Source organism: Athene noctua, chromosome 1 (assembly GCF_965140245.1).
Source record: "Athene noctua chromosome 1, bAthNoc1.hap1.1, whole genome shotgun sequence".
Classification (NCBI taxonomy): Eukaryota; Metazoa; Chordata; class Aves; order Strigiformes; family Strigidae; genus Athene; species Athene noctua.
The window spans coordinates 201220093-201234187 of NC_134037.1; the positions used below are offsets into that span (position 1 = coordinate 201220093).

A 14095-nucleotide genomic window follows, 5' to 3' on the forward strand; every position below is an offset into this window, starting at 1 on the left:
TTGAAGGTCTTCCTACAAATGCTGTCTAGCCACCTTATTTTTCCTTTTGCTTGCAGCAATGGAAGTGGTGTGAAGGGCAATTCTGCACGGCAAGGCGTTTCACCCAAGGAAGAAGGAATTTACTTGTAGTAAGCTTAAATTTCATTGCAACATAACTGAGACTACTTGATATCTTCTGTGACAACAGATTCAATGGTTGCTAGGCTAGCCCTTATACCCATATAGCAGAAAAGCAATATTATCATTTCTAACCATAATGAAATAATTGTACAATGTTCCTGGGCAACGTAGTACCAAACACTGCTTACATGTTTGAATAAACTGTGTCATGACTAAACTGTTTTTGAAACATTTTCTTGAAACGGGGTAACAGGTTTGGAAATTACGATGGGAAGAAAAACTAGAAGATTCACACACACACACACAAGTAACATAATCACACAGACTTTGTTTCCTTAGGAAAATCAAAGCAAAATAACCTTATATGTTTCCCAAACATTAACAATATTATTCCTAAAGCAGCTAATTTTAAGGTTTTTTTAAAGAAATATCGTTAAGTCCTCATGGCAGGATCTGAAGAGAGAGTTTAAAGTAATAGAAAGCAACAGTCATCTGATTCAAACTGACTGCACTAACACATTTTTTTAAAGATATATCTATATATAGACAAGTTAGAAGAAAAACTAAACTGGTTTTTTGAGCTAACCCTTATAATATTTTGTTCACTTTTGGATCTGTGAATTTATGTCACCCATTATTTGGGATTTCCAGAAGTATATTCCAATGTATATTTGATAGGTTAGTATAAAGCACTTAATAAGTCTTGTCACTCAGAAAGGCTTTGAGAAAATAACAACAGCATATTTTGTCCTATTTTAATAATCTAAATTGCTATAAATCACACCAAGTAAAATTCAAGAAGCTCCAAATCAGAAGGCACAATGAGAGCAAGGTCTTTTCAAATGATAATAAAAAAGATAAGAAGCAAGAGATGAGAAGTCCTCAAAAAAAAAAATCCACCTCCTTTTAGTCCTTGCGCAGACCTGGTTGTCTTAATTTGGCTGCAATGCAAAATTTAGGAAGCCACAACTAAGCTGTGAAAATAAATTATTTCCTTACAGTGCAGTAAATGGAGATGTAATAATACATTAATCTCTAGTTCACACTTTCAGATACAGGACAGAAAGGAGGTGGGGACTTGCTTCTGGGAACAGATGTAGTAGAAAATTCTTCCTGCCATCACAATATAATATAAAGGGCTTGTTACTCAGATCAAGGACACTCAGATCACAATAAGCAATGAAAAACACTAAGACTGTTGCTGATACTTCTAAATCTGCAACTTTGAAATTCACACATAGGTGCACAGTGAGAGGAAGCCAAAAATCATAGCTGCTAAGCCTCAAAGGTATTGAGAAAGCTGAACAGCATCAGAAACAAATTTTACTATAGATTAATGTCTGAACAAAGAAACAAAAAAATAGATTGTTTCAAAACCTGGGGCAGTTCTTTCATCCCAGATGTTCTCAGAAATCACTATTCAGGCTACAAATATGTCAGGGATCAAGAGGCATACAGCATATAAGAATTACAGAAAACACAGGAGAAAAACATATAAATCAAAATTTGCGAAAGCCTTCATGCACCAATTTTAGTAAAAATTATATCTATATAAAAGGTATATGTGGATCAAGACAAAGAGGATATTCAGTATCATGCATCACAGATAGACAAAAGCCAAAAGGGAAACGGTGGTTCAAAGACCTAAGCATAAGGACTGGCAAGCTCACAGGAAAGGGAATCCTGTGCCAAGTGGACTGTGGTTCTACATGCAATCTAATCATTTACAGAGATTACTGAAAAGTAAAAGCATATGGAAAACTAGTTTACAGTACAGTGGAGCTAACAAAAATTCTGTAGCAGAACTAATATACAAGCCTTTGGTCACTGTTCAGTGTACATCAAGGGACTGCCGTCTCACTTTTCAAATAGCAAAAGGATTGGAAACAGGCCCTCCTCCTTTCTGCAGAAAGGCAACTTATCTGGAATACTGCATTCAATTCTAGACAGTCAAATTGGAGCAGTTCAAAAGAAACTACCACAAATGGTTCTGGGGCCTGAGGGACTGATTTATGAGGAAAGATGAAAAGAATTAAATATGCATAGTTTAGCTAAGCAGTGACTAAGAAGAGACAAGTTAACCGAAATTTGAAGCGTGAAAGGGAAAAAGAAAGGTTATATAGCATTAAAAGAAAGGGAATTTGGAACAATAAAATGAATTTAATATAGTGTAAATTTAGGCAGAGTACCAACATATAAATAACACATATGGATGAGATTAACAGGTAAAACTGCAAGATTCCTTGTTTAGTATAGTGGGTGGATAGCCACTGAAAAGCATCAACATGGGCACAGCACTCCAATGTTTCTGGCACTTGGGGCAGCTCACTCGCTCTGCTCTGGCACCTCCGGATGGCCCTGCAAAGTTCTGTAAAGAAAACCCTCCAGTAAAGTGAAGAAGCAACCTGGAATTACTATTCTGTAGAGCTACACCATTGGCATCTGAAAGACTTCTCTCCTTGTGCTGGGGGTATAGTTATTGAGTATGTCCTAGGTAAACCTGGGCTACGGTTACAACAGCAAGGACAGTTGCTAGTCTGAGCTGAATCTTCATGGATATGTGAAAATGAAAGTAGGCTGAACAGCTGTCCTAACAACAGAGTTTACAATAGTCTGTTAAGGTCACCTTCCATGTCTACCATCTCGCATTATACTTGTGGTCATATAATACTATAGCACAGCTGTATGGGCACATATAACATAAGAAGTGCAGAGAATTCACTATCACACTTGCTTGTAAACATGCACAGCAATATTATTCCTGGGTTAAGTTAAAATTTGGAAATCTGATTAATCATTTGTCTGAAGAAGAGGAAGAAGAAGAACAAACTGAACAGCTTCATCTCATCTGACAAACTGAAAATAGTGTCAGTGGATGGACTCCTAGTCTACATGAAACTTCAAGTTCCTTCATGGAGGAAGTAACAAGACAAAAAGCTATCAAAGAAACTGAAGGTGAAATCAAACAGAAACTGTTATTGCAGCTCCAACATTTCTGCTCACAAGACAGAAAAACTGTCTTTTGAAGACACAATAAATCTATATATCCATTGATGATCAGGAGGAATTAAGTATGTATTTTAGATTGCTTTATGAACTTTACATAACTGTCTATAAGATTTATACATATCACTTCTCTAACTAACATTATTAGTACTGCATGTAACAAAGTCAAATAACTGTGTCCAAAACAAAGCACCTAAAAAGGTTTTCATTTCATCTGTAATCTGAATATAAAATTCTCCTGTTTCACATAAAATGAGTGCAAAGGGATACACTGTTTTCACATATTTTCTTAGAGCCTCCTGCAGTAAGCTACCTAAAGACAACAATACTGCTCTTTCCACAAAGACTGAAAAAAGAGGAAATTTCTATATGCCTGCTTCCCTCCTCCCTTTGCCTCAGCTTTGATGTCAATATTTACAAAACTTTTACAGGAGAAAGCTTTGGTTCCTTATATAGTAAAAGGATCACATTTGAAAGCTTTCAAAATATGACGTTAACAAATTTCTCCATTTTCTGTAGATGTCTTTACATATATATATTTAATATGTCATACTTCGTAACAGGATTTGCACCAAATGGGACCACAGCAGGGCTCCACCAGCCTAAGGTGGTATGTCCCAGATCTATTGCCTGTCTACATGCTCTGAATATCATTTCGATCTCTTCTGAGAAGTCATACTGCATAGAGAGACATTCATAACAGGATTTACAGCCATAGATGTCTGATGCCACATTTTCCTTCTTCCCAAGAATAATATTTTCTGTTTTAAAGTCAACTATGAAATAAAAGAGAGTAAAGCACACTTCCAGGTCTGTATTCTAGCTCATTAAAAACCTAGTAATAGATGACTAAATGTTCTTCCCCTTCTGTGCTGTGCTGTCCTGTCCACACTCCTTACCACTTCCCACTTTTATTGGCCAAAAAGAGATTAAAATAGACTACATACCAGCGTTCAGAATCACCTTACAGATGGGGGGAACTTGTCAGGGACAGTTGTCCTTGAGTGTACCAGAATGGCACTGGCAAGGAAAACAGATTTGGCGATACTACTTGCACTCGTGTTTCTGCAAGTTACAACAGATTGACCCATGTCATCTGTTACCTGAGGGTATGTCCAGTAGTCAAAATATCAGAACCTGAAGATTTCTTCTAGCAAGTTTTATTTTGCTGTTGTTTGCACTGAAGGCAGTTGCTTGAAAGCAAACAAATGGAAAACACACCTTTTAATAAACAATCAAACATTATTGTTTTGAAATTGGTGGTGCTCCTTTATGATATTTAAAAAAAACCCCACAACATTAGGACAACTCTTTATTTGTTCCCAATCAAACTAAACATCTGTTGACTTAATTGATTTCCATTTGCTTAAGAACAAATTAGAATGACTTTAATTTAAGATTTTACTTGCTTCAAAATAACCATATTTATACTCCGGCAATTTTGACACAGGTGTTAATTTAATTATCAACAAATATTTTTTCTTTGGTTTTAAAATTTACCATGATGCAGTATATTAATTTGTCTGATATGAGAAAGACAAGGAAGTGTGATTATTTGGAGCAAGAAGTTACTTTGGGAGTTCCTTAGACTTATGTTCCTTAGACTCAAAATTTTCACAAACTTTGTGAGAAAAAGTGGCTATATCACTGCAATTTCACATGTAGAAATAGAGAGGTTTGGGGTTTTTTTGCTACTCTCTGTTCTTGAAGCAGTCTTCTCAAAAATGTAGTATCAGAATTCTGAAGCTTCACACATGCAGTATGGTGAGAAAATATGATACTTGGACCTTTATAATCTTCTTTCATCTTCTTTTCAGAGTGGCTAGATTTCTCTGATATCAGCAGAATCACTGTATTATAAGATAAAAGCACTCCAAATACCAAAAATATAAGAGATTTCTTTATAATTTCCTTACAAGTTCACAATAAAGTTTTCTACATAAAATGCTGATGCTTCTTTCCCATGACAGATTTTTTACAAGTGGGAAACAAAATGATGATATAAAAATTATTTTGGGGATGACTGTAATTTCCATCAAAAATATTATAAATAGTACTTTTAGTTGAATACAAAGTTGGAAAACTCGTGGCCTTCAATTGTCCAAGTTAATATTGCTCCTCTTACTGTTATTTCAAAATGTATTTTTCCAAATATCCACTTAATATATTAACATAATTTCCAAATGCTATTCTAAGCAGTTGTTTTTGTTAGGAAAGTGGTTGTCAGTTGTTACTGTTAGGAAAGTTTTATTTACTTGGAGGAACACTTAACAAATTATTGGATGACCAGTATTACAGTGCAAAGATAACTGGGCTACTGCGAGCTCAAAATATCTTTTTCTAAATATCATGTCCTATGTCTAAATACAGATATTAAATTAAAGGTTCTTTTTACCTCTTTCCTAGCACCCAGTGTCATGATTTCTAACTTTTTGATTTTTAGTCAAGGTAGAAAATTAGTTCAAATTTTAAAAATAACACTGAGTTTCTGTCATTGTCACATGAATGCAGGAATTGGAGAATAAAAATAAATTAGTATTATAAGCTGGTACAGAAGTATTACCATTCATAGATTGTAAACAATTTTCTTTTTTTCTTGTTGGCCTGCACTTATCCTATGATTACAGTGCAAAAGACAGAAAAACAAAGAGTTTAACAGAAGTAAAAATGCTGTTGCTGTGGCTCTCTTTGTACTGAGGTTTGCAAGATAAAAACCATTTGTTCTTGGACTGCAGAATTAAAAAGCAGTTTTACCTATTTTTTCAGATATCCTTCATCAAATCTGAATTATAATAGAATCATAGAACAATTTGGGTTGGAAGAGACCTTAAAGATGATTTAGTTCCAACCCCCCTGCCATGGACAGGAACACCTTCCACTAGCCCAGGTTGCTCCAAGCCCCGTCCAACCTGACCTTGAACACTGCCAGGGAGGGGGCAGCCACAGCTTCTCTGGGAAACCTGTTTCAGTGCCTCACCATCCTCACAGTGAAGAATTTCTTCCTTATATCCAATCTAAATCTACCCTCTTTCAGTTTAAAAACATTACCCTTCATCCTATCACTACACTCCCTGATAAAATATCCCTCCCTATCTTTCCTGTAGCCCCTTTTAGTACTGGAAGGCTTCTATAACGTCTCCCTGGAGCCTTCTCTTCTCCAGGCTGAACAACCCCAACTCTCTCAGCGTGTCCTCATAGGGAAGGTGCTCCAGGGCCCTGATCATCTTTTTGGCCTCCCTCTTGACGCGCTCTAACAGGTCCAAGTCCTTCTTATGTTGGAAGCCCCAGAGCTGGGCACAGGACTCCAGGTGGGGTCTCATAAGAGTGGAGTAGAGGGGGAGAATTATTTCCCTTGACCTGCTGGCCACACTCCTCTTGATGCAGCCCAGAATACAGTTGGCCTTCTGGGCTGCAAGCACACATTGCTGGCTCGTATTCAGTTTTCCATCCACTAATACCCCCAAATCCTTCTCTGCAGGGCTGCTCTCAATCCACTCATCGCCCAGCCTGTATTTGTGCTTGGGATTGCCTCAACCAATATGCAGGACCTTGCACTTGGCCTTGTTGAATTTCATTGAGCTTTGCATGGGCCCACCTCTCCAGCCTGTCCAGGTCCCTCTGAAGGCACATCCCTTCCCTCCAGCATGTCGACTGCACCACACAGCTTGGTGTCATCAGCAAACTTGCTGCAGGTACACTCAATCCCACTGTCCATTTTGCCAACATTAAAAAGCACTGGTCCCAATATCGACCCCTGCAGAGCACCAATTTCAACTCCACTTGGGCACTGAACTGTTGACTGCAACTCTTTGAGTGTGACCATCCAGCAATTGTGATCAATTATCATACTGACTAAACTTTTTTTTCAAAAAAACCTGCATTGTATATCACTGATACACCAGACTCAGATTCAGTCTGTCAAAATGGAAGATAAAATACTGTGTACTGTATTAGCATTCCTTTCATCAAAATCCCTTTATTCCCCCAGAATTGTTTTATGCATCTTCACAGGATCTAAAAACTCCCAAGCAGTGGCTTGTCACACATAGCTGCTCCTCTCAATCTTTCTGGACTCCCAGGGAAGATGACTCCTGCCTCCTCCTCCTCCCAGTTTTCTTTTCAGAAGGCAGGGCCTGCCGGTCATCCTAGGCACCACATTCCAGTAATAATCTTAACCTTGTGTTATAGGTCACAGTGTCATAAGTGTGTACAAGCAAAAGGAAGTTTTCCTTGCAGCCATGTTGTACTTAGCTGTCTTACTGCAGAAATAAACCATGACACCATCATGAAATATCAACCTAAAGGGGTGACTGTTGAATAAGGTCTGGTACAAACATCCTGCTTTTATTTACAGCTCTTCTTCCTACCACCCACATAATTTTTTCCTTTTTTGTGTGCTGAGCTCCTCATCAGTAGCAGAGGACACGTCTAAGAGGACATGAAAATTCTCTGGGACACCATAAAATAGACTAAATAAATGAATACCACCTCCCACCCAACACTGGAAATAGACGAAATCCTGTTCATGGAAGGAAGAAAACACTCTGAAGACTCTGATAGTTCTCTCATGTCACTAACCATCCAGTGTGACAGAGCACTTACGCGTCGCTGTTACTGGGGTCATCACACATCCTCTACGTGCCACCATAGAGGCAAAGGGTTCCTATATTGCAGACCAGCTAGGGATCTCCAATTTTTCTTTTCAGGCTTCCCTCCTCTTCTTATTTAGTCTAAGCTGCAGAATCTCACTCTACATCAACACAGATGAAATTTTCACAGGCTGTCTCATGATAAGAAAACTGACACAAAGGTATCACATGTTTCACCCACAGTATTGCCTCTTCATCCATGGGAGAATCAAGTTCGAGTCCCCATCCTCTGTAAACTAAAACTAATGTATCATATCACATCTTTCCCCACTCCTTTCCAAGCTGCATAAGGTTCAGGTAGACCTATCGCTGTGGCACGTCTGGAGCCTCAGAAGTCTCTGGGTGACGCGAGAACGGTTGAATCACTTGAGAAAAGCACACAGACCGAATTTTAAGTACTAAATGAAAGTTTGGGATTATATGCCTCTGTATCCTGGAAAATGCTAATGCAGTCTGTCCCATAACCCTGGCGAAAAGGGACAGACACCACCATGGGTGAAACACTCATCAAATTATGTTGAGAGTTCTAGTAGCTAATAATTTTATTGAAACAGAAAATGCACTGAAATGGCAAGCTATGGAAAAGTGGGGTAAAATGAAATAAAACAGAAATCATAAACATAACCTACATAATTTAATCTTCATTTATAAATATGACGGTAATTTTGTTATCAAATAGTCTGTGAAAAATACTCAAGATGACATCTGTAAATACATTACTCCTGGCTTCTGCCTTTCAAGACAAAGTATATATGTTTAGGGTCTCTGGCACTGCACACTAAAGTCAAGACTAAAATTTCTTTAATGTAAGGAAAGACCGCTGTGAAATGTAATTTTTTTAAATACTATGATTGGGAGACAGCAAAAAGAAGGAATAAATCAGTACAGACTACAAGATACCTAAAGAGGATATAGCAAAATTTAAAAGCCAAATCTTTCAGTGCATCTTCTATGCTAATTAATTTTCTTCATGGACAATCCTTGCCATGTATTCAGATGCTGAAGGTTATAAGGGCTAGATGTTGGAGAGAATTACTTTTTTTTTTTTTTTATACCTTGCTTCAAATTCTGAATTAAATTCACCAATAAACATCTAATTAGTATTTCCATCCCAGATTTCTGTAAGCATTGGTCTGTAACAAAGCACAATTCAGTGTTTCATAATTCATACAAAGGAGATAAAGGAATCAGAAACAGAGATAATCCAGAAAGAATGGAAGTAGTCTGTGATGTTCCGATATGATGATCCTAATATTTGGATAAATTCACTTGGCTCAGACTTTCAGCTGGCATGATTAGAACTCCTTAGAAAGGTTTTCATTCTGTTTGCATTTATGCACCTCTACAGCATTTGCAGCGGAATTTAGTCTCTCAAGTAATGAATTTAAGCCTCCTGACTGAAGTATTGTTTTTCTTAGTTACCTTTGCAGATCCCTCAGAGGAAGTCCAGAGCACAGGTGGAAAACCACAGCCATAACATGTAAATGATGATATTTATGTCATAACCAGATATACAAGGGAGAGAAGATAGCAATAAGGTTCTGCCTAATCTGCAAAATTACATTCATTTGTACAGTCTGTCACACAAATCATTGAGATAAAATGGTACCCAGCAGCTGGCAGATAACATGTGGTACTCTCCTATGAACTACTGTTCTCTCTTCTAAATAGCTTACGCTAGCTGACTGCCAAGGAGAAGCTACTAGCACGACACGGACAGCTCTCAGTAGCAGCAATACTCAGCTGCAAAAAGAAGATGGGCACCAGTAGTGACAACATGAGCTGCTCAAACAGGCAGACACACATACAACTTCTGTTTTAAATGTTGCAGGTGCCAGCTGAAGACAACATGAAGGTGGCAGCAGGCTTCCCAGTACTACTGAGAAGAAAGACCCGACTGTGCATGGCCTCAGAGAGTCTGGCCTGACCACACTGCTGCCCCTGCTTAGAGCAGGAAGGTGGACTGGAGACCTCCCAAGGTCAGATCTTTCCAACCTGAAAGATCCTATGACAAGATGGCGACAGCGTATCGCATTTTCACAGCCTTCTAGTGGGAGAAGTGCACTGAAAAAAACAAAAGAATATTACTAATGCTGTAGGACAATAGCAATAGCTCTTTTCTACTCAGATCTCTACACTTAATCTCTGCAGAGATTAAAAAAACACAGTGCAAACACATGCAAAGGCCAGGCACATAGCACTACAGTTCATAAAATACTGGCTTTAAAGTGCCATTAATTTATATCTTCTAGATACTTCCCCTTTCCTTACAGTAGACCAAGAGACACTGCTCTGCAAACACACTTTCTCTGGTTCAATGTCTTTTCCTTCTGATACAGAAATCATCAGAGAAATGGATTAAAAACAAAGTGGGGTGTGAAGAGTCACATCCCAAGCCCTGTGAGTTTCAGCTGCTCTCAGCAGATCCCAGAACACCACTGGTGCTGCCACCCCACATGCAGCCCTGGCCCATATTTGATCCCAGCTGTCTGCCAAACACAAACATCAGCAACACTATTGGCATGTTAAGTCAAATTGTAAGGCTCAGGGGAGGATCACAGAGGAAGTGTTTCTCCTTCACAGGTGGAGATGGAAGCACTTTTGCCAATTCTGTATGGAGAAGCACAGGCAATAAAAAACCCTTACAGCAGGCTCCAGCCAGCAGTCATTGTCTTCTAAAGCATACTGTTTGGAAGGAAAATTGCTATGTGGTAAAATGCCCTGATTTAGTGAGAAATCACTAATTACAAAATTCCAAATTTAGAAAAGAGGAAGCAAATATGCCAAAACTAATGCTGTAGATCACATTTCCCTCTGCTGTGTTTTAGTCCTTCATCCCTGACCTCTAATCAATGCAGTGAACACCCCAAGTAGTCATCATTCACTTCCTTTTAATGAGAGAACTTCATGGTCATCCTCATCTCTTTCCAATTAAGGAACCTATAGTTTCATTGTAGAGTTACATATTTAATATGCTATCTAACACACACATACCCATATACATTTGCTACAGTTTCACTTGAAGAAAGTCATCCCAAAGTGAATAAAGACTGAACAATACTTTTCTGACATCTTCAAGATAGTTATTATACCACAAATTCCTCATTTGCATTTATCAATTCTCATGACAAGCTCAAAGACATTCTTCAAATGCACCTTTAAAACTGTGCAGTAAAACTAATTGTTCATCTCTGCATGAACAGGGAATTTAGGCTTGTAACTCCCACCAGTATTAAAAGCAGTTCCATACACAGGTCCCACTGAAACCAGACAAGAGGAAATCCTCATAAAGAATCTTTCCTTGAATTACTAAAATACTTCCAGGGCTTCTTAATTCCATATTAAAACATCAATGAACCACATTACTCATTTTGTAACTGTAACACAGTATTTTAAAAACAATTTCAGAAATGTCCTTGGTACACTTAAGTCATCAAAGACCGCAACCTGGAGAGAAAACCTTTTACAGCAATCTGCTATTTGTCATGTAAAAAAAGTGACATAATCACTAGAAGTCGGAAGTTTCCCAAGTACTGCAGTAAAAAATATACATGGCTAACAAAACTAATGCTGGCTGTCCAAAACAAGTATTTAAACAATTTATCTGATGTAAAACCAGCAATTTCCACTCAGATCCTGGATGCTTTAAAAGGCAAAGCCAAAAAGCTCAAAAAATGTGCAGCTAGGAAGACAAGCAGCCTTGATAGGCAGACCAAAAAAAAATGCTGCTAGGAATTTGCGCTGCATTGAATCAATACATTTAGCATAGATCCTAATTTCAGTCTTTAAGGAGGCAGCTTGCATGATTCAAGGTTAAAAGTTCATTATTATTTTTCAAGTCTGTCAGGCCAAATAGCTAAATATTCTGACAAGGAGGGGATACAAGCATTTGATTTACAATAGATGACGAGATGTGCTCATAATTATGAAGCTATTCTCATTTGTATTACCCTCGTAAAGTGTAAGAGCCATGTCTGAGGTTGTCCTTATAGGCGTCTTTAACATAACTATGAATGACATGTTTCTTCTTTCTGGATATTATTTTCTTTGGCAATTAATTTAAACAAAAGTTTTAAAAGCTGATCAGTAAGAACTTCAGAATGAGAGCTTTATCACACACACAATGAAGTTGCCTCTGAACATCAAAAGAAACACTGTGCTCTGCCTGCATATTCACATGCAAAGTAACAACTCCCCTTTCCCACTACCACGTTGACATCATGCAGCATCTGCCTTTGACTTTTTGCATATGCATTGAAAAGACACACCTCAGAAAATAAAAAAGACAGTTTTAAAATCAAAATAACCATTTTGTTACTTACAGCATTTGATAAAATGGTAATGAGACATTCTCTCATCTCAGGCTGTAGTCTTGCTACAGGTTTCAGCATTCTCTTCTGCTACAACTGTCATGCCCAGAAAATGCATTATTTAGAGCCCTTCCTCAGGTATCCAGTATACCTCAGAATACATTATTTAATGTAGCTTCTGTTCCAGGATCTTGCAGAGGCTTCCAAGTCATCCTCACCCGACTGCTGGAGTTACGATAAACCTCTGTGCGTCTTGAACCATGACTACTGCACGTGCTATTGTAGCACAATTGATTGACACCGCTCCTAATCCCACATATCCAGGAATAGAAGAAAGATTTAATTGGTGTGCACTTGCAGCCACATTCTTCCAGCACTGAGGTGTGCTGCTGCACTGCGGCTCTCACAGTCCTGCCAGTTAATGGCTTTTCAATAGCTTTCAAATGGCAGCAAACTAAGCTTGATGAGTGGGCTGGAATGCAATAGCAGAACAAGGGATCTTAAATTTTATTTGTGCATGTTGTTCGTGTGCCAAATGTGACCAGATTCTTAGCTGGTACTAAAACAGGATTATTTTTAGTTGCCACCAGTTGCTGTGTGAATAGGAAATTGAATATACGTTGCCAAAAATAACCACCTTAACATCACAGATCATTTTTCAGTATATAATAAGGTAGAAATCAGGATAGAGCTCACAGCCATCTTCAGACTCTCCTGGTTTATGCATGGGTTCATTTAAATTGACCTAAGAAACATGCTTGTGTGTACATTCCTTGATATGTTCTTGTTTTGTCATTTCTTTGTATTACCTTGCATCTTTTTCACGGATGGAATATTTATGTCAGAAGAAAGAAACTGCAAGCTCTGCATGTTTTATATCATGTGCATGCTATCTAATGATATTTTAATCACTCGTTGCAAGACAAAAAGCCTAAGAAAATGCATCACTAAGAACAATTCCATACAATTATTTATCAGACCATGGAATAGCAAGTCAATGTATACTGACGCATTACCCGGTTTCAGATTAAGGGCACACAAAAGACAGACCTGCATTGTATTTTAAACACCCAGGCTGCATCATTCTCTGAGCACAATTCCTGCATTACTTTTCCAAGAACAGACGCCCAGGAATTTGACTACTACTTCTTCAAGAAACCTACAGTGGAACTACAGTAAAATATTTTTAAAATAATATTTTAAGAAAACTGTGCTCAAAGATTCATGTTTGCTTTCATGTGTCACGCTTACCAGTCATCATTTCACTGAGTGACAGCTCTTGTAAGGGGAAACTGATAGCCCAGCCATATTTAAATCTTTAATTTCTCAGAAATTTACATGTATAGTATTTTTATATGTATACAAAATGTATATTGTTTTGTATACATACCATTTTTAACAGCTACAAAGTGCTAAAGGGACTACAAAAAGGGTCTAACTCATTAGTGAGGATTACTAATTCAAATTCTATTAACTATGCTGCAAAGTTCCCATAAGAGCAGAAAGATATATATTCACAGGCTTCCAGTGATCCATTAGCAAAACCCTTAGGTGAAATCTCTCAGCTCCTAACGGCCACGTATTTCAAATTTGGTTTTAGGTATAATACACACAATAATTTTGCAGAATTAATTATTTAGGGTTTTTTTTTTCCTGAAAACATCATTTTTCAAAAGAAAAAAATCTAGAAGTAATATGGGGAAAGAAGGATAAATTATATAAATCACAATACAGTAATTACATTACCATGGAAACTTTTTATTGTAAAGCTCAGAAGTCCGAAGTAATTAAATCTAGCCAGACTTTCTTTCACACCTATGCAACACTAGGTCAGTTTGGGCCATATGGCTTATAAAATATACAGAGTGTTTTAAGAGGTAATGTTAGTCATTGTTCATGAGCAAGTGTCAAGTAGTCTGACAGAAAGCCCTTTGAGCAATACTTTTTGGCAGAGACATTCCTGACAGGTTCATCTCTGGTGGTACTGTCAGGCAGACATACTGCCGTGTC

The 14095-nt window shown here is 37.8% G+C and overlaps 1 protein-coding gene across 4 annotated transcripts in view; it reads right to left on the reverse strand.

Annotated features, from left to right (window-relative positions):
- MYO16 (myosin XVI) overlaps positions 1-14095 on the reverse strand; it is a 405417-nt gene that overhangs the window by 311830 nt on the left and 79492 nt on the right. For 2 of the 4 annotated variants that reach the window (XM_074930699.1, XM_074930675.1), the window contains exon 1: positions 12098-12195. The exons of the other annotated variants lie outside the window; for them this stretch is intronic. In XM_074930699.1, the coding sequence (XP_074786800.1) occupies positions 12098-12125 (28 nt within the window). In that variant the 5' untranslated portion in view covers positions 12126-12195. Of the gene's footprint in view, positions 1-12097; positions 12196-14095 lie in introns of those variants that run through there. 4 annotated transcript variants of the gene reach the window in all.